The following is an 18,693-nucleotide window of genomic DNA, read 5'->3' as shown; positions in this document are numbered from 1 at the left end:
AGAGTCCTTGGGGGTCACTCAGAGGGGCCAGAAGGCTACCTGCTGCTGCATTAAAAACAGACTCCTGGGGCATTTGAATGGCTGCATTTTTGTCATCTTTCCTATTTGGCCTCTTCCAGGCAGTGCTTGCCCTGAATTTTGGCCTAATGACACACATATAAAATGCAGTGGGGGAGAGCACTGCTCAGTAACCAGTGAGAATGTCCCTGGGCATAGCCAAGGTGGTTCTGCTAAACAATTTGAGAGGGAATGTCTCTGTATTACTTTGCTCTCCTGGTCCAAGTGACCCAGGGACCAGTCTGCTTACTTGCCTCACCCCCAACATGACAGGTGTTTACTGGTCTCGACTTCACAGAAAGGTGGGGCACAGAGCCCACCTGTGCATACCCACGGAGTGCCCAGTCTCTGCCCTGCCCTGCCCCCACTTCCCCTCCACTTAGGCTTGGGGTAACAGTGGTGGAAACTAAAAGACAGATCAAAAGGCTCTTGGCCTCGACATCGAAGAGGGCGGCAGGCAGAAGACATCGCCCCTGCCCCACCTTCGCCAGGTAGGCTCGGGCGGGATCGCGGGTGGAGAGCCAAGGCCTCGCCGCGCCTCCCGCCCCTCCCCATCCCCACTTCGGGTGGTGATGAACTAGAAGAGGGAAGGTGAAGAGGTGCTTGGCCTGGACCGGCGCAGGGGGTGGGCCCCGGACGCGGCAGCCCCGCCCCCGTCCCGCCTCGCCCCGCCTCCTCAGGAGCCTCCTGCGCTCTGGCCGCCAGCTGGCACTGCGGCAGCGCCAGTCGCCTTCCTCGGGTCGTCTGCGCACAGGTGAGGACAGAGGTCCCCGTGTCCGAGCCGCCGCGGAAGGAACGGGAAGCTTCGTGAGGCTGAGATCTGGGAGGGAAGGAAACGGAATCGGATTCCGCAGGGGGCCGGAGGGAGGGACCGAAGGACGCGAGCCCCACATCCTCGGGCGGTGGGGAGGTGGTCCCCGCCGTGCCGGGAGAGGTGGACACGTCTTTACCAAGCGCTTCTTCGGGTCTGGAGATGCGCTGGGCGTTTGGATGCCTTGGCTGTGTGGAGACGCAGCCCAGCGTGGGGCCTCCCATATCCTGGGGCGCTGGATGCCGGGGGCCCCGACATCCTCTTGCAATGGTCGCCAGCCAGCAGCCACAGATAACCGTCCTGGGTCTTGAAAGGGCGACCTCGGGCTCACGGGCCGCGAACACACACACAAGCCTCCCTTGCTGGTGTGCTTTGAAGAACAGCCCTTCCTCAGGCTGTGAATGTTCATAATAGGTGAAGGATTTGTTCTTCCCCGGGAGGTGTGTACAGGTGGGAAAATCTGCAGGAGAAGCTTGACTTCTTAGAAATCTTTTTGAGTTTAAAATTCAGCAAATCCGTTCTTCTTCCTTTCCTTGCATTGGTGGGGGGTGGGGGGGGAGTTGACCTTAGAATGTAAGCCCAGCTTTGGGTCTGTCTTGGAAGTTCTAGGTTCATCTGTCCCCCAGAAGCTTTTCCTTCGGTAGAAGTGAAGTGGCTTTGTGTTTTAACACGGTGCAAGTTTTTGGAACTTCGTAAGTCAGGGGCCACGGAAGCTCTGTCATTCTGTGTTCTCTCACCTGCAGCTGGAAGGAGAGATGTTCACGGTACTGACCCGCCAACCTTGTGAGCAAGCAGGTTAGTATCGCTCAGCAGGCAGCAAATGTGATTTTGTCACATCACCCGAGAATCCCAGCGTCAGCCCACAGCTCTTCATCCATGTCCCCAGCAAATGACGGTTTAACCTCTTTGGTGTGAGACTCAGTCGCTCACCGGGCTTTCACCACCCGGCATTCCACAGATAAAAGTAATTCTTTTCGTCAAAGCGACACAAAACAAGGACTAACATGCTTGTTTCGCTTAAATGGTTTTTCCGGTTTGCATAATCCATTAATTTGGCCCTTGTCGTTTCCCTTACCCAGCTGTGTGTAAGGTCTGCTTTAGAATATTGTTGATTTTGTGATGAACTGTAAAGCGCTTGGAGCTTGCCTCTCTTCCCATCCAAGTGTTGTTTCTGGCAAGGTGCCTACAGCATCCCCCCCGCCCCCACCCCCGCCATGGGTCAGCGTTGTTACCGCTGATACTGCAGGCACATGTGTAGAATGCTCACACACACACTCACACACACTTCCAAGCTTGCCCTGCCTGCCTGCCTCTGGAGCACATTTTGGAGTTGCTCATGTGGAAGCCCAGAAGGGTCTGGCCTCTCCACTTTCGGGAGGCACCTGGTAATTACAGTGCTTGTCCAGTCCTAATGACAGCACAGCTCTAGGCTGCGTTCCCTAAATGAACGAGACCTGGTCTAGTCCATTTTGCTTTGTGATAGGCTTTTCTGCTGGGGCAAGGGTTTGCTTAAGGTAATCATAGCTTTTTACCTGAAAACTGCTGAAGCACAGAGGACTTAGGAGGCCAGCCTCCTGGCTGTGGTCAGGAGACTGCTTACATATCACCCCCACTCCCGCCCCGTGGACAGATGTTCTTTAGTGGTGCCCCTAAATTGGGTATTCAAAACACTTTGAAATTTTAACACAACATACTGTAAGGTCACACATACAGACTAACGTTACATTCCTTCCAAAGGACAAGTTTAACATGGCAGATTAAACCTCTACCTTGTCTTGTTAGGGGAAAATAAAAAATCCCTTAAACTATAACTGACACTGGCATATGCATTGTTTAAAAGTTGATGCAAAAATTTGCCTCTGTGGATAAACCGGTTTCTGTCTGGGTCATATCCTTTGATCTGGAATCACAGAAAGGTGATCCAGGACCCCTTCAGGGGCTCTTAAGGTTAACTCCACAGTGGCTGGCCTCCCTCCAGGTGCTATGACAAACGATTCTGCAATGAGTAACTTGGTGTACAAGTCATTTAACACACTCGGGGCTAGTTCTGTGGAATAAATTCCCAAAAGTGGGATTTTGAGGCAGATGGTATACACATTTGCAATTTTGATAAATACTGACAAGTCCCCCTCCAGTTCACTCCCAGTGACAAGGTAGGAGAATTAAGGTGTTACATGACCACCTTTGACATCTGGAAGTGTCTGTGGCAGCATCTATACTGCAGGGGAACCAGATGAGGTGGTAAGAGTTGGCTGTTCTGAGCTATTGAGACCCACTACATGACTGGCCTCCCCAAGTAGTGAGCATTGTGATGAGATTGGATATTGAGGCTGAATCTAACTCTATATGGTAGTATATACATGCTCTTTTTTTTTTCTTCCAAGAAAATGTCTCCTAGAAATAATGAAGGAGTAGTAAAGCATAGGTTATGATGATCTAAAAGTATACGTTCTGGAATAGGACAGGATCTACCCCATTGCTATTCAGTTGAACTTTCTGTGATGGTAGAAATGTTCTGTAGCTACACCGCCCAATATGGTAGCCACTTCAGGTTACTGAACACTTGCAATGTGGCTAGTGAAACTGAGGAACTGAGTTTTTAAATTTTATTTCATTTTAATTAATTTACATTTAAATACACAATTAGTGAGAGAAATATTTGGATTCTCTGAATTCAGTGATCTTCCTGTTATGCTAGTGTTTATCATATTTCAGCCATTTGAGTGTCACCACTTATGTTTATGCTGTAATAGTTCTACCAAGACTATTATTTAGTCAATATTTTAATTAAATGTCTTTTTATCTTTTTAAAAAATTAGGTATAATTTATATACAGTGAAATGGATAGATCTTAAGTTGTGTCCCTAAATTAGGTATTCTTGCCTTCTGAAAGGATTATGTTTTTAGAATAGGGACAATTTATAAGAATCTTTTTTTTTTTAAAGGGAACTTGTACCTAAGGAGCTGGTTTGCTTTGATTTTCAGTTTTTTCCAAAGAATTTTGGAAAATTTGAAAAATTTTGAAAAACGCATGCACCCATATACCCCACAATCCTATTAAGATGTAAGAGCATTTCCATTACCCCAGAAGGTGCCCACGTGTTCCTTCCCAGTGGACCCTTGCCCCAAACCCCCATGCAATCACTGTTCTGATTTCTGTCACCTGCCTGTTTTAGAACTTAACATAAATGGAATCATTTCAGAAAGTTTCTTTCTTTTCTTTTATTTTTTTTAATAAGTATATTTGCTACTTTATGAAATTTTCACTAGCCCACTGATTTGTTAAGACCCAAGTAAATATTTGCTCATAATCATCTAGTTAAGAAATATTAGTTTAAATTTAATAAATAGAAATAGTCCATTATGATACATTATATATTACTATATAATGCATATAATTATATAATTACCTTTATTCAGAGGCTATATATTTAGTTGAAGACTATTCATATGCTACATTTTTTCTTTTGCTTTTAAATGGATAGATACAGTTTACATAGATAGATATAGTTATGATTAAAATACAAATACCAGAGATTATATGACCACTTTGGGAGGGAACATGTGGATTGGGGTCTAGTTACGCTTTGTTTGTGAAGATGTAGGGGAGACCCTATGCCTTTATTATAGACACAGGAAAAATGACTGAGGTTGAATTCTTACTGGGAACACACATATCTTAGGAATTCAAACGCGTTACTATTTGCTTGACGATAAGTCACCATGTACTGAACTTTATAATCATTGATTACATCTGAAATACAATATGAATTTCTTTTTATTTATCTGAGATTATTTTCAAATGAAATGTTATATCACCTGCTTTAATAGAAAACCCATAGTTTTCAAATCTACATTGAAACAAATGTTATTGTAAATCATCTCAGGGATGACCAGTAATATGCATAACACACTTCGGGAAATACCAGAGAACTAAACCATGCATACCCTCCCCGCAAACACTGGTTTAGTCCACTCTTTGGAGGAAAGATAAATGGGTATTGAGCCCAGTTGCTGCTCTAAAAGTATTGGTCTCACTAAAGCCAGAGGAAGTGACTTATGCATGTGGTTAAGCACCCAGTCCACAGATTCTACAAAGAAGGCCAGGACCTTGTTCCCAATTCCCCCTCATGTGTCTTCTGGGTCTCCCCATTTTAGGCCTCAAGGCCCTCTCCCGAATTTCAGCCATCATCACCTTGGTGGTCTTGCTTTTGAGCATTGTGGTGCTTGTAGCTGTCACACTCATCCAGATTCACCAGAAAGAGGTTCTCCTTCCAGGACTGAAGGTAGGTGTGAAGGGGTTGGCATTGAAGGGAAGAAATGGGCTCTGACATCAATGATTCTAAACTCATGAGTTAGAAGAGAAGAAAATTCTTGCCCCTTACCTCTAGCTGGAGCCAGGGAAAGGTAGGGTAAGAACCCAGGGAGAAAGACTGGACATGCTGGGTTTATGATGTTTGAGGTGAAAGATTGACAGTGGTGACACCTTCTCCTAGGACTGTGAGGTCTTGCTTTGACTCCTGACTGTTAGAACCAAAGCTAGACTCTGTAGCCAAGAATTATAGATGGCTACCAAAGATTTACCAGCTTGTCAGTTCCTCTAGATGACACAAATTTGCTCATGAGTGAAGACCAGGAGACCCAGGCTCTTCTTCTGGCCTAGCCTGGGTAAACAAAATCAAGGACCTGAAAGGACTTCTTGAGCTGTGTTGTGCTACCTCTATTGAGTCTAGAAGTATGCCATGATCCCTCTGACTCTTCCTCCCCCAAAATTACTCAGGACCTTATGCTATGTTCCAGAAGCCTCTCTCAGCTCTTGATAAGTCCATGCCCAAATGGATGGTCTCTGGTAGGCTGAGAATTGTATGTATCCCTTCTGCCTTGGCTATTAAGGGTGATAGGAGGTGATCCCATGAGAGACTGTCAAATGAAAGGTGAAGAGAGTCAGTGAGTCCTTCAACCTTTTTGGGTAGAAGTCAGCAAACTTCCTCTGTAAAGGGCCAAACAGTATACATTTTAGGCTTTGAGAGCCGTTTATAGTCTCTGTTGCATATCTTCTTTTGTTTTTGTTTTTGTCTTCTTATGACTCTTTAAAAATATGAAAACCTCTCTTAGTTGGACAAGGGCCATTGCAGCTATGTTATTTGAATCTCATTTAGTATTTATCCTTGACCTTAGAGTTCTTTCTACATCTTCCTGCTGTTAGGGAGTGTTCAAAGGCTATATCTGAAATAGAGGTTTTTAAAAGGTAAAAAAGAAACTAATATTGCCTTGGCTGCGTGGGTGAGTTTGCTCTACCATCCTGAGTTCACTTTTCTAAAGGATTAAAGTAAAATCTTATTTATTTATTTATTTATTTATTTATTTTAATTAATTTATTTTTTTTGCCTTCGCCGTGCAGCTTGTGGGATCTTAATTCTCCGACCAGGGATCCAACCTGGGGCCCAGGCAGTGAGAGCGCCAAGTCCTAACCACTGGAACACCAGGGAATTTCCTAAAAAAAATTTTTTTAATTTATTTATTGTTTTTGGCTGCGTTGGGTCTTCGTTGCTGTGCGCAGGCTTTCTCTAGTTGTGGCGAGCGGGGCTCTTCATTGCAGTGCCGGGCTTCTCATTGAGGTGGCTTCCCCTGTTGTGGAGCACAGGCTCTAGGCACGCGGGCTTCAGCAGTTGCAACTCTCAGGCTTAGTAGTTGTGGCTCGCAGGCTCTAGAGCACAGTCTCAGTAGCTGTGGTGCATGGGCTTAGTTGCTCCACGGCATGTGGAATCTTCCTGGACCAGGGATCGAACCCATGTCCCCTGCATTGGCAGGCGGATTCTTAACCACTGTGCCACCAGGGAAGTCCCTAAAATCTTTTTTAGATAATGGAATTTGGTTCTTTTATAAGGTATTTTACTTAAGATTCTCAGCCCCCCATGAATAACATGAATAAAAAAGAAAAATAAAAAGCTTTATGCAGCTGTCTAATGGTGAGAGGAAAACAAGTTATCTGGTTGTCCAAAGACATTAGCTAAGGCCTAGAGAATCTGTTTTCCCAAGTTCCAGGCACTGCCTTCTCCTATAAACTATATAAAATCAGGATTGCAACTAGGGGAAATACCATCCCCTTACACTTTGTAAATTGCTATTCAGTTGAGTGAGCATTTTCCCTGAATTATCTCACTGAACTCTTATGCCAACTATGGAAGGAGGACAAGCACTGTCACCGCCACTTTGCAAGTGAGGAAACACAGGTCTGACCAGTGGATGGCAGGACCAGGACTGAAACCCGGACCCTCTTGTTCCCACGGCTCTCTTCACTTACTTCCCGCTGTTCCTTGATCCTAAGTTCTGAACAGGGAACCCAGGAGGAGATATTGGCCTCTGCTGGGAAAACACGTCCTCCTTTGCACAGGAGGGAAGGAGGGAGGATGGATGCAGAGGCAGGAAGGTGCTGAATTGGAGGAGGGACGTGCCTCCCAATTGCGGGGAAGGCTGGTTCCACTCTTAGACCCCAGTAACCATTCTTAGACCCCAGTACCACCCTTAGACCCCATAAATCAAACGAACCAGCTCTAGCTGCGTTCCAGGTATATCTCTCCATGGCACAAGGGAATGTGCCCACCAAGAGTCGTGCTTCCCTTCTAGAACATGCTGTGGTGCCTAGGACCCAGAATCCAGGGTCTGTGTGGGCCTCCTGCTGAGGGCAGACCTCACCACTGGTCTGAGGGGTGGCAAAGGGGCAGCTGCTTGCAGGGAGAGTAGACAGAGCATGGGTGTGGGGTCTGAGCTAGCCCACCCTCTACAGTCAACATACAGGTGCATGAGGCTGTTTACTCTATGGATTTGCCTGGGGATGGGAAAAGGACAGGTGGGGGTGGGGCAGGGCGGAAGTCTTCATTTATAAAATTTTCCCTCAGGCCCTTTAAAAGTGAGGGATGAGCTGGTTAAGGCAGTTGTTTTGGGAGATGAGAGGTAAATTCAAACTGGAGGGATATGGAGGAATTAGAAGACTTGAAGAATAAACTGAGTACAGAAAAGTGGGTCCCTGAGCAGTATGGAGGGCAATGTTGAAGGAAGAGACCACACATGTTTAGTTCTGTGTCAGAGGGGTTCCCCTAGTCAAAGATGCCTGTGCAAGATGGTCATCTGGGGGTGACCCCAGGAAGAACTGTGGGGGGATGGGAAGTGAGACAGAAGGGAAGGCAGCCAATGGAGGGGCTATTACCCAGCAGGTTACCACTGTGGGCAGCTGGAGCTGTCCTGCTAGGGATTTCTGGGAGCCAGTGCAGAACTCTCACCTCAGGGGTGTCCTCTGCCATGGGCGTATAGAACATCTGCCTCACAGTCATCCTACTCAAGGGCGAATTTACACACCAGCTTCCATTAGTCATTGGTTGAGGGCTGCTCCCTGGGGAACATTAGCTCTCTAGTATTTCTGGCATATTGTGGGCTCGGGTAGGTTCAGCCAATGGAGACAGCCTTCAGGCAGGTAGAAAGTGCATGGTTGGACACCACAGTGGTAAGGTCTGAGGGCTTGTGGGCAGGGAACCCTCAGTGACTGTTCCCTGTAGATAGATTATTATTATTCCCATTTTGAAGATGAGAAAACAGAGGAACAGAAAGGGCAAATAGCTTCCCACGGTTACACAGATTGGAAATAGCAGACTTGGCATAGAAGGAAGAAAAGAGAGCAGAGAACATTGGCCTTAGGCAAGGGTTTGGAAGGACCAGTAGACGTACCCTCACCAATTAGCAGACAGTTCAGAGAGGGGGTTTTTAATCTCTTCAGAATCTCGCTGTCGGGCCCCAGTTGTAGGGGACAGGAAGTTGTGTAACACAGGAATATTGGCTCCGAAGGCCCATTCTGCTTCACTGAGTGGGTTAGTTATAAGAAAAGACAGATGTCCTGGGCCAGCTGAAGCAGGACCAGAATGACAGCTTGGAAGGGGGCGTTCCACATGCAGCTTTTCTCAGGCTGCCCAGAGACCTTTTCTTTTGTTTTGCAGTGTGTGCTAGGGGCAGGAAGGGCAGTGTGGAGGTGGAGACCAGTGAATATAAAGGCTTTTTCATTGTTTATGTTTTCATACCTTGAGCCTTGCTTTGCCTTTCTGTGTGCTGCTGACAGTTGGTTTTGAGGGGCCAGCTCCACAGTGGCCTATCTGAGGGGCCCTGGAATGTTCCTCAAGACCCACAAGAAAAGTCATGATATCTGGCTATTAAATCCAACGTTGGCCTACCTAACCTTGGTTTATCTGAGTGTAAAAGCGGAACTATTAACACTTAGCCAACGGTGGAAATATCCCCAGTCCCTTTTTCACTGTCACTGGTCTGACCTGCTCTATCAGCTTGAAGAGTAAACATGATGACGTCGCCTTTATTTTTCACTCAGCACCCCCCACCTCAACCCCGCCGCTTTATTATCATTAAGTCCAATATCTTCCTCTTGAGGTTTCACCCTCCTAACCGCATCACAGTTGTTTAGAAGCCCTGGAGTTTCTCAGACCCATCTGATCAATACCCCACTGCCATTGCCACTCGCAGCCACATGGTGCCACTGTTGAAGAGGGGCCTGCAGGGTCCCAGGTTTCAGGGACACTGCTTTTCTGCCAGTCAGATCCCCACTTTGGGTCACATGACTCTCCAAAGCACAACAACTGGGCCAGGCTGTGTTAAAACCATTTCCTTCTAACCCTCATCCATTCTCAGTCATCAGCCTGGATATCTAGTGCCCTGTGGCCCACCCTGGTTTACCTCTTGGAGAACAAGAGTTGGGTAATTGGTTTTTTCCTTTCCAGAAGGCCCTGGCTCCTTATTCAAATTGGTGATTCTCCTCTCCAGCCAGATCTGCACACCACTTAACCAAGAGTTTGCTTCTGAGGGTCTTTTGTCTGAACAAAGAAAGTCTGCCGTACCATACCAGGCACCTTCTTATTAAGCAGTCACCCTGTTAAGACTTGTTTTCCTTCGAACTCAGTGAAAGCACAGGGGCTATGAGTATGGGTTTGAGAGTCAGTTAGACCCCGGCTTGATCCCAAGTTTGTGACCTTGGCTAATTATTTAACCCCTGTGAGCCTCAGTTTCCCTATCTGTCAAGTGGGGATGATGATAACACCTGCCTTATAAATGCAAAACTAAAGCCCTTTGTGCAGTGCCTGGCATATCATAAGTGTTCGCCAAATGTTTATTACTACCACTATTCTCATTATTATAGTAAGAGTAATAATGATGATGATGACGATAATGATAATAATAATAATAATAAACACATCTAAGGAAGCTGATCTTATGACCTTTGCTTTTGCTTTTGTTAGAAGCTCACAAAGTTCTTGAGTTTTGGACCATGGGGTTCATGTTTCCTTTCGGTTCACCCACTGACTGTATCTTCAGTTCCACATTCAGACCATGTTTGTTTGTTTCTTTTTCTGACACTGCATTAAACAGAAGGTGACTTAACGCTTTTCATCCAAACATCACCCACCTAGCTGAACTGAATGAAATTCACTCTCCCCTTCCCCCTCCCTCCATGGAACCACACTGAGTTGCACTGATCTAGGCAAATGAGCTCTGAAAACTGATTAAAGACCAATTTTTTCACTTTTGAAAATGCCAGTGAACGATGGTGGGGTGGGGGTGGATCGTCTTAGTGCAAAGTAGCACTGGGCCTCAAGGCTGCCCCTGTCACCACATCAGCAGGCGCCCAAGGGGCCGCCATTTCTCCTGCAAATCTCAGAGCAAAGTCTCTGGCTGCTGCCCATTCTGGTGAAAACTGAATCCCATTTTCCTGGACTTACAAATGAGAATGGGCATTCTTCATTCTTTCTGATCTTGGCCCAGCAGCCTCGAGCATTATTCATGAAACGTTGGGATAAAGAAGATTTGGGGACAGACAGGCACCCTCTGGAGTAGCTGCCCTCTTATGCTCTCTCTCCTCTTATCAGTACCAGGCATGGAGGGGCTGGTGAGCAGCTCGGCAGCAGAGGGAAGGAAAGAAAGCAGACTGATACAGAGGCTCAGACCTCTGGAGTGCCTGGTTTCCTTCAATTTCAACCTGTGCTTTAATCTCACGGGGAGCCTCTGCCTGGAACAGATTGTGAACAATGCCTCCTCTGTTTGCCATGGGGGGTGTCATGTCAGGATCCCAGGCAACACGCATCAGACTGAAGAGCTGAGGTGAAGAGGCTATTCAAGTTCAAATACCAATGTACACAGGATGTTCTATCTTAATAGAATGGAGAAGCTGGAGTAACATTTTTTTATTTGCTCCTATTTCAAATGAAGCAAGCATTCGTGATAGAAAGTTTAGAATCAGAGGATTGGTTAAATCAGCTACTGTACATCTCATAGTGAATGTGATGAATGGCTTAAAAATCATGTCAGTATTTTTACTGGTAGGGAGGGATGTTCATGATATACTTTTATTTATTTATTTATTGGCCGCGCTGCACGGCATGCGGGATCTTAGTTCCCCGACCAGGGATCGAACCCGTGCCCCCTTCAGTGGAAACGTGGAGCCTTAACCACTGGACCACCAGGGAAGTCTCCCATGATATACTTTTTAAGTAAGAAAAGAGCATTGGAGAAGATTATGTGTAGTGTAATCCTGTGTTGATTTAAAAACATATGTCTAAACACACATGTGTATATGTAGTTGTATGCACAGAAGACCATTGGAAAAGATATATAACAAGGTGTTAAAACAGTAGTTGGATTTGAGGGGTGTTATTCACTTTTTTTCCTCTTTTTCTTGCTTTGCAATTTTATTTATTTTGCTTCACTGATTTTTCTATATAGCCTGTATTTATTGAGCAGCCACTAAGCATCAGGCAAATGGTCTCCTATTTACTTCTGAAAGGAAGTTGTCTGAAGACGAGGGAACCCAGAGAGGTTAGGTCTCTTATGCAATATCGGAAAAGTAGGAATCCATCTGATTTGACCTGCCTCCAGAACCCAACGTCATCTTCCCCTCTGGGACAGGCTAGGCTAACTCAATGGTGGGGGAATTGGGGAAAAGGTGCCACCCAGAAGCCTCTGATGCCCTGGGCTGATTCCAAGCCCAACCAGATAGTGACCTAGGTCAGCATAACTCATTCCAGTGCCCCTAGGCTGCTAATGAATGCTCCTTCCTAGGCAGGCCTGGTCCAGGGCCTGGGCTGGGCCACACCTTCAAGCGAAGCTCCCTGGCACCTGCCTCAAGCTGCGTGAGATGGCTGGCAATACCCTCCTGTCCATTTGTTCACACACATGTCACCAAAGTGGAATAATATGTCAACCTTCGTTTGTATTTTAGTTTTTTCCTCCTTAAGCAGGAATACTTTCATTCTGAAGGCCAATGCAGATATCAGTGTGTCACTCCCCTGCGAGAACTTCCTACCTATGGTTTCCTTTTGGTTGTTTATCCCAGGCTGATAGGCCAGGAAGTTTGGAGAATAGAGGGCAGCAGGTGACTGACTATTCATTTGTACTCCTGAGACCAAGGTGGCTTCTGACCGCACCCCCCCTGCCCCCCGCAGAGTCTGGATGAGGAGGAATCAGGAGACTCTTTGCATGCAAGATCTTTGGGGTACTCATCTTCAACCTTGGCTGCATACTGGAATCACCAAGGGAGCTTTAAAAACTGTTGGTGCCTGGGTCCACTGACAGAGATTCTGATTTAATGGGTCTCAGGTGCAGCCTTGGCATTGGGAGTTTCAAAAGCTCCCCAAGTGATTCTAATGTGAGGCCAAGGCTGAGAACTGCGGCCTAGAGCACCTGACCCATCACCCCCAACCCCTCCATCCAGAGTCCATGGAGACAAAGTTGGTTTAGAGAAAATAGTTTTTTCTTTTTGGTCAGCTCCTACCTAAATGAAGCAGTGTGGGTTAAGCTCTTGGGAGGACTCAGGGTTCTCGGTGGCCCCTGGGAAAAGGGGTCCTCAGATGCCTGTCTCTGACTCTCCCTCCCCGCCTTTTATTCAGTATGGAATCGTGCTCGATGCCGGGTCTTCCAGAACCACAGTCTACGTGTATCAATGGCCAGGAGAGAAGGAGAATAATACTGGAGTAGTCAGTCAAACCTTCAAATGTAGTGTGAAAGGTAAGGCCCAAGGGAAGCAAGGGAATGTCATAATGTCCTTCAGAGGCCTGCAGGAGTCCTGAGATGCTGCCCAGAGGCAAGGACTGAGCACTGGGCTGGGTGTCGGGGAAATATGAGACCTTGAGTTAGTGCTGCTACTCATCAGTACAGTGACCTCAGGCCAGTCCCTTCCCTTCTCTGGGTTTCAGATTTCTCATCTGTAAAATGGTGGTGGGGTGTCAAGAACTGTGAATGGTGTGAGATTCTACCCTGCCGCACTTTCATGGATGCTGGTGGAAGACCCAAGACTCCTGGGTCAGAAACAAAGGAGAGTTTATTACTCACAGAAACAGCTGTAGCCCGAGTATCAGCATTTTCTTGTGCTGGTTCTGAGCCCCAATTTCCACAGGATGATGTAAAAAGGGCCAGATGGTACCTGCTCGCACAGTGGGTTATGTTACAGAAGAGGAACCCTGAGATTAGGGAATCTGAAACATTTATAATGCGTACCTGCCTTTTGCTCTGGAGGGAAACACTATATCTTCTGAGCCTGTTCATTATGCAAATATCCTTGAAAAAATAGTCCAGAACAAAGGCAGTCAGTGCCTCTGCTCATAATGCATAAACATGAGAAATTCAAGGAAAACTGTATTCCAATAGGAAAATTATATTCCAGTTGGCTGTATATGGTGGGGAGGTGGGTAGAGAGAGATAGACAGAGATGGACAATCTGTAAACCAGTAGGCGTTTGTGGCTCTGTTCCAGTAAAGCTTTCTTCATGGACCCTGAAATTCTGAATTTCATATAATTCTCAAATGCCTCAAAATATATTAAAAAAAGATTTTCCCCACCATTTAAAAATAATGTAAGAATATCTTAGCTCACAGGCTGTATAATAGAAGGTGGTGAACTGTATATGGCCAGTGAGCTGCCGACCCCTGACACAGAACAGCATCAACATCTTTAATGACCCTCCACGCACTCCCTGCCTCCTCCACAACATATCCGGAATGTTAGATTGATGGTTTACTTGTTCTTCTTTAGTTTTGTCCTTATGCATTTAGTTTTTCCTGGTTTTGAAAATGGAATCAAGCACATATTTATTTAATTAGAAGCAAACGTTTATTCTGTAATTTGCTTTGTTCACTACCACTGGGTTTTTAAGATTCATCTATGCTGCAATGAGTAGCAGTATCTGGTTCATTTTTCCCTGTTGATGGATATTTGTATTTCCCTGGTAACTAATAAGGTTAAGTATATTTTTATATATTTATGACTCTTTCTACTTCTGTGAAATGCCTGTTCATGTCTTTTGCTCATTTTTCTACCGAATTGCTTGAATTCTTCCTTTTGAGTCCTAGGAATTCTTTATCTATATTCTGAATATGAATGCTTTGCTAGTATTATTATCATATTGTTGCTAATATCCTCTCACAGTTTATGGTGTGTCTTTTTAATTTCTTCATGATATCTTCTGACGAATAGAAGTTCTTAATTTTTATGTAGGTACAATTATCAATCTTCTCCCTTTTGGTTTGCACTTTTGTACGTTTTATTTAAGAAATTCTTCCCTATCCTGAGGTCATAAAGATATTCTTCTATCAAAAGTTTTGGACTTCCCTGGCGGTCCAGTGGTTAAGACTTCACGCTTCCACTGCAGGGAGCATGGGTTCAATCCCTGGTCAGGGAACTAAGATCCTGCATGACGCATGGAGCAGCCAAAAAAAAAAAAAGATTTATAATTTTGCCTTTTACAATTAAGCCTTTAGTCCACATAATCAAGCCCAGTTAGTGAGTGTGTATGTATGCACCACCCTCTTTAGAGCATTATGATCTTTGACTTGGCCTGGATCTTCCCAACCAGTATGTCCTGAATGGGTTACAGGGATACCCTCAGCCTATAGGACAAGTTATAGACTCTGAACCAGTCCTCCCAACCCAAGCAACCTCCTTCATTTCCCTCAATGAGCTGCCCAAATAGAATACTTTCTTGCAGGTCATGGCATGGAAAAAGTTGGGAAGCAGAATTAGCCTTTCCCATAGGGAGACCAAGCGTCTTCTCTGGATAACCAGGGTGCGTTCTGATCATCTGCCCTTCCATGGAGGGCAGCCAGGAGCTCGCCTTCCCTGGGACATAGGTGTCACAGTTAAGATGTCCAGACAGAGTCTGGGATGCAAGGGAGTGATTAGCGATCCGCACCCATGGAAGGAAGGCGGAAGAAGGAGGATTGGACAGAAAGAGAAGTCAGATTGCAACCCAGGCCTGACAGAGCTCCAGCCAATTAGAGATGTCCTGCATTGGGTATGAATGGCCTGAAATGGCTGGGCTGTGATCCCCCCGTCACTGTCAGTCATTGGATGTTGCCATCCTGGGAAGAAGATGTTGAGCAAGGCAGCTCTCTGCAGTTGAGGCAAACCCCGAAGGAGCTAACTGCTGAGACACTAAGCCTTTCTTTGAAGGGGCATCTGCATGGCACCCCTCTGGGCTCCTCACAACAGGGGACTTCCATGTTTTCTGAGTACTGCTTGCATTGTTGCCCACAATTCATAAGGGGCAGCACCATCGCTCAAACTTCAGCCAGAGATCCCATCTCTGTTCTCCTAACTTCTGAGCCATTTCTTCACCCCCAAGCATGAAAGAGGATGCTTTCTTTAGGAAAGAGAGACCAGTCATTCCAAGCGGAGAGGATAGTGTAGGACAGTGATTAAGATGTCACCTTATCCCTACTGCGGGAACTCTAGAAAGTTATCTAACCTCTCTGAGTCTTGACTCACTCATCTCTAAAATAAAAAGCATAATAATAGTAATACCCACCCCACAAGAATTATTTGAATATTAAATGACATAATATATATAAAGCAGGTAGCAAATGCCTGGCATACAGTAGGCACTCAATAAGTGTTAGCTATTATTAATTATGGGGCACCACACTTTAGAGTTCCTGGTGGATATTCTTGCTAAAAGGTTATTCTAACATAGTTGTAAGATCTGCCTCTATACCCGGGAGGGCAATTCAGCCAAGTCAGTCCTGATGGCCTCAGACTGTAGAAAGAGGTGGCACTTTCATGGGGAGGGACCCAGGCAGTCTCTCAGGGGTAGGGGCCCTTGGCCCACCCTGCATGTGATTTAGGGGAGGGGCAGGGTCACGGAGCCCACGCCACATCCATAAATGGATCTTCCCTTTGATCACAGTAGCCTCAGGGATCCATATATACTCGCAATGAGCAGAAGACCAAAAATTACAGCTCAAATTACAGAGTTAAAGTTTGGCAAGTGTCATCCCCTGGAAGACAGGCAGCTTCGCCAAGCATAATTTGGGTTTCTAGTTTCTCAGTTGCAAATTTCCCCAGGTCTCCCCTGCCTTGGTCAGTTTGAGGGGTTGGTGAGTGCTTTCTTGCCCAACAGTGTTTCCCGAATGCCCAGGGCCTCAGAAATTTCTTTCTCAGGGGGTCCCTGGTGAGTATCCAGCCCTCAGGTGCTGTTTTCCGTGAGTTCACTGGGTGCTGCTTTAGCTGCCGGTCCCCATGCTGGTGCCTGTTGCTCTGGCTGCTTGTTTTAAAGCCATTCCCTCAGGGTCACTGGTTCCTTGCCTGCCCCTCATCTCTTTTGCAGGAGGCACTGCTCATGGTTCCTGCTGCCTTCTCTCACAGGCAACATTCATGTTTTCCCTTTAAACCAGCAGTTAAAAATTCTTTAAACTCCACTAGAGCCTAAACTTAACCATCTCCTCCACTGAAATACCTTAAATGAGTTGCTCTAGGGACCAGGCCACTACAGTACTGGAAAGCATCCCTTGCTCATGTCTTTTGCTTTTGTCCCACCTCAAGTAAGTCTTGTGCCAGCTGTCCAACCCTCTCTTCCCAGATTGGAATAGCAGTTTCAGCTCTTTTCTTGGGATTGTGGATCCCAGTATCCCATGAACCTATGAATCCAATCTCCTTTTCCCTCTGGGAGGCTTAAGGAACCTTATGCAAATAGGCCCCCGAGGAACATGCTCAAATACCCCACATTTCCACATTCTAGCAAGGCTCCTAACCAGTTCCTATCCAGAGACCAGCTCTGGCAGAATATATTTTGTTTGCTCTAGATTGGACTACACAATCCCCTTACATGAATCCCCTTGATTCATGTACTTAATAAATACTTATTGGGTGCCTGCTGTCTGCCAGTAACTGTTCTTGACACTGGGAATTCTAAAATAACCAAAATATACAAAGTCTCTGCTGTTACAGAACTTACAGTCTAATGAAGGAGACAGAATAAATGGGTATATGATGTCAGGGAGAAGTGCTGTGAGGAGAAACTAAGCCAGCTAGGTGGATAGAGAGTGATCATTCTATTTCATGGGAGAGCAAAGAAGGTGATAGCTAAGCAGAGACCAAATTGAGATGAGAGAGTGAGCCGTGCACCTGTTCGAGGGAAGAATGTGCTGAACAGAGGGCGTGGCAAAAGAAAATGCCAAGGGTGACAGCTGCTCAGTATTTTCTAGGAAAAGCAAAGGGGCCGATGTAGCTGGAGCAGAACGAATAAGAGAAACAAAAGTGAGAAATGAGGCCAAAGCTGTCACCGAGGCCAGCTCATAGGGGACCTTGAGATGCAGTAAGGGGTTTGACATTTACTCAAATGAATTTTCTTCAAAGTATATTGGGAAGCCATTAGGAGATTCTGATCAGGGAACTAACATGATATGACATAATTTTAACGGGTCACTCTGTCAATGTAGAATACGTAGTCAAGAGACTAAGATTAGAAGCAGGGAAACCAGGGATATTAGAGCAGTGCAAGTGGGAGGTGACATTTTGGTGGTCTGGCCTAGACTGGTGCTTCTCAACATGGGGCGATGTTGCCCCCCAGGGAACATTTATCAATGTCTGGGACATTTCTTGGTTTTCATAACTGGGGTTGGCCGTGCTGCTGGCATCTAGTAGTAGAGAACAAGGATGCTGCTAACCATTGCATAACTCACAGGACAGCCCACAAAACAAAGAATAATCCAACCCAAAACTTCAGTAGTGCTGAGGTTGAGAAACACTGATCGAGAATGGTTCTGGGGAAGGGAGTGAGAAGTGCTCAGATTTGAGAGGTATTTTGAAAGTAGAGCCAACAAGATTTTTATGATAGATTCAATATGCAGCATCCTGGTTGATGGTGCCTGAACATTAGTTCTGACCTGAGTAACTGCATGCATGAAGGTACCATCTCCTTAGAGTGGGCAACACTGAGGATAGAGTAGGTTGGGGCCATGGCAGGGATTAAGGAATTTGGTTTCAAATATATTAAGTTGGAGATGCCTATAAATCATCTAAGTCAAGGGACAGCAAACTTTTCCTGTAAAGAGCTAGAGGATAAATATTTTTCATTTGTTGGCCATATGATCTCTGTTGTAACCATTTAACTCTCCCACTTTAGCATGAAAGCAGCCATAGACAATATGCAGACAAATTAGCATGTATGTATTTCAAGAAAGCTTCATTTATGGACACTTGTACATGCCTAATAGGATATACCCTAAGGACAAAAAGAACTTCAAAAAATCTTAAATTGTTTTCAATAATCCTATAATTGGTGGTAGTGCTGGTATTGTCATTGTCATACTGAGACTGTTGTGTGTGGATTGTGAAATAAAGCAAATGAGTTATTAAGTTGGAGGGGCTGGGAAACAGGCTAGGAAAAGGAAGATAAAGATACAAGATCAATGAATTCAAGGAAGAACTTGAAGTTTTGAATTAGAAATACCACTAAGAATTCATGATGTGTTTTCTCTTGAAATAAAGTTTTCTCTAGGTCTGTC

The 18,693-nt window shown here is 45.5% G+C and overlaps 1 protein-coding gene across 1 annotated transcript in view; it reads left to right on the top strand.

Moving 5' to 3' along the window:
• The first annotated feature begins 748 nt into the window (after nucleotides 1–748).
• The window catches only part of ENTPD3 (ectonucleoside triphosphate diphosphohydrolase 3), a 34,123-nt gene continuing 16,178 nt past the window's right edge, over nucleotides 749–18,693 (top strand). Inside the window, exons 1-4 of the mRNA XM_061195284.1 lie at nucleotides 749–811; nucleotides 1,612–1,663; nucleotides 5,027–5,154; nucleotides 12,805–12,922. Of these exons, the coding sequence (XP_061051267.1) occupies nucleotides 1,624–1,663; nucleotides 5,027–5,154; nucleotides 12,805–12,922 (286 nt within the window). The 5' untranslated portion in view covers nucleotides 749–811; nucleotides 1,612–1,623. The remainder of the gene's footprint in view (nucleotides 812–1,611; nucleotides 1,664–5,026; nucleotides 5,155–12,804; nucleotides 12,923–18,693) is intronic.

The sequence above is a fragment of the Eubalaena glacialis genome, chromosome 7 (genome assembly GCF_028564815.1).
Source record: "Eubalaena glacialis isolate mEubGla1 chromosome 7, mEubGla1.1.hap2.+ XY, whole genome shotgun sequence".
Lineage (NCBI taxonomy): Eukaryota > Metazoa > Chordata > Mammalia > Artiodactyla > Balaenidae > Eubalaena > Eubalaena glacialis.
The sequence above is the reverse complement of the archived record's forward strand: the minus strand, read 5'-3'. Positions and strand labels throughout refer to the sequence as shown.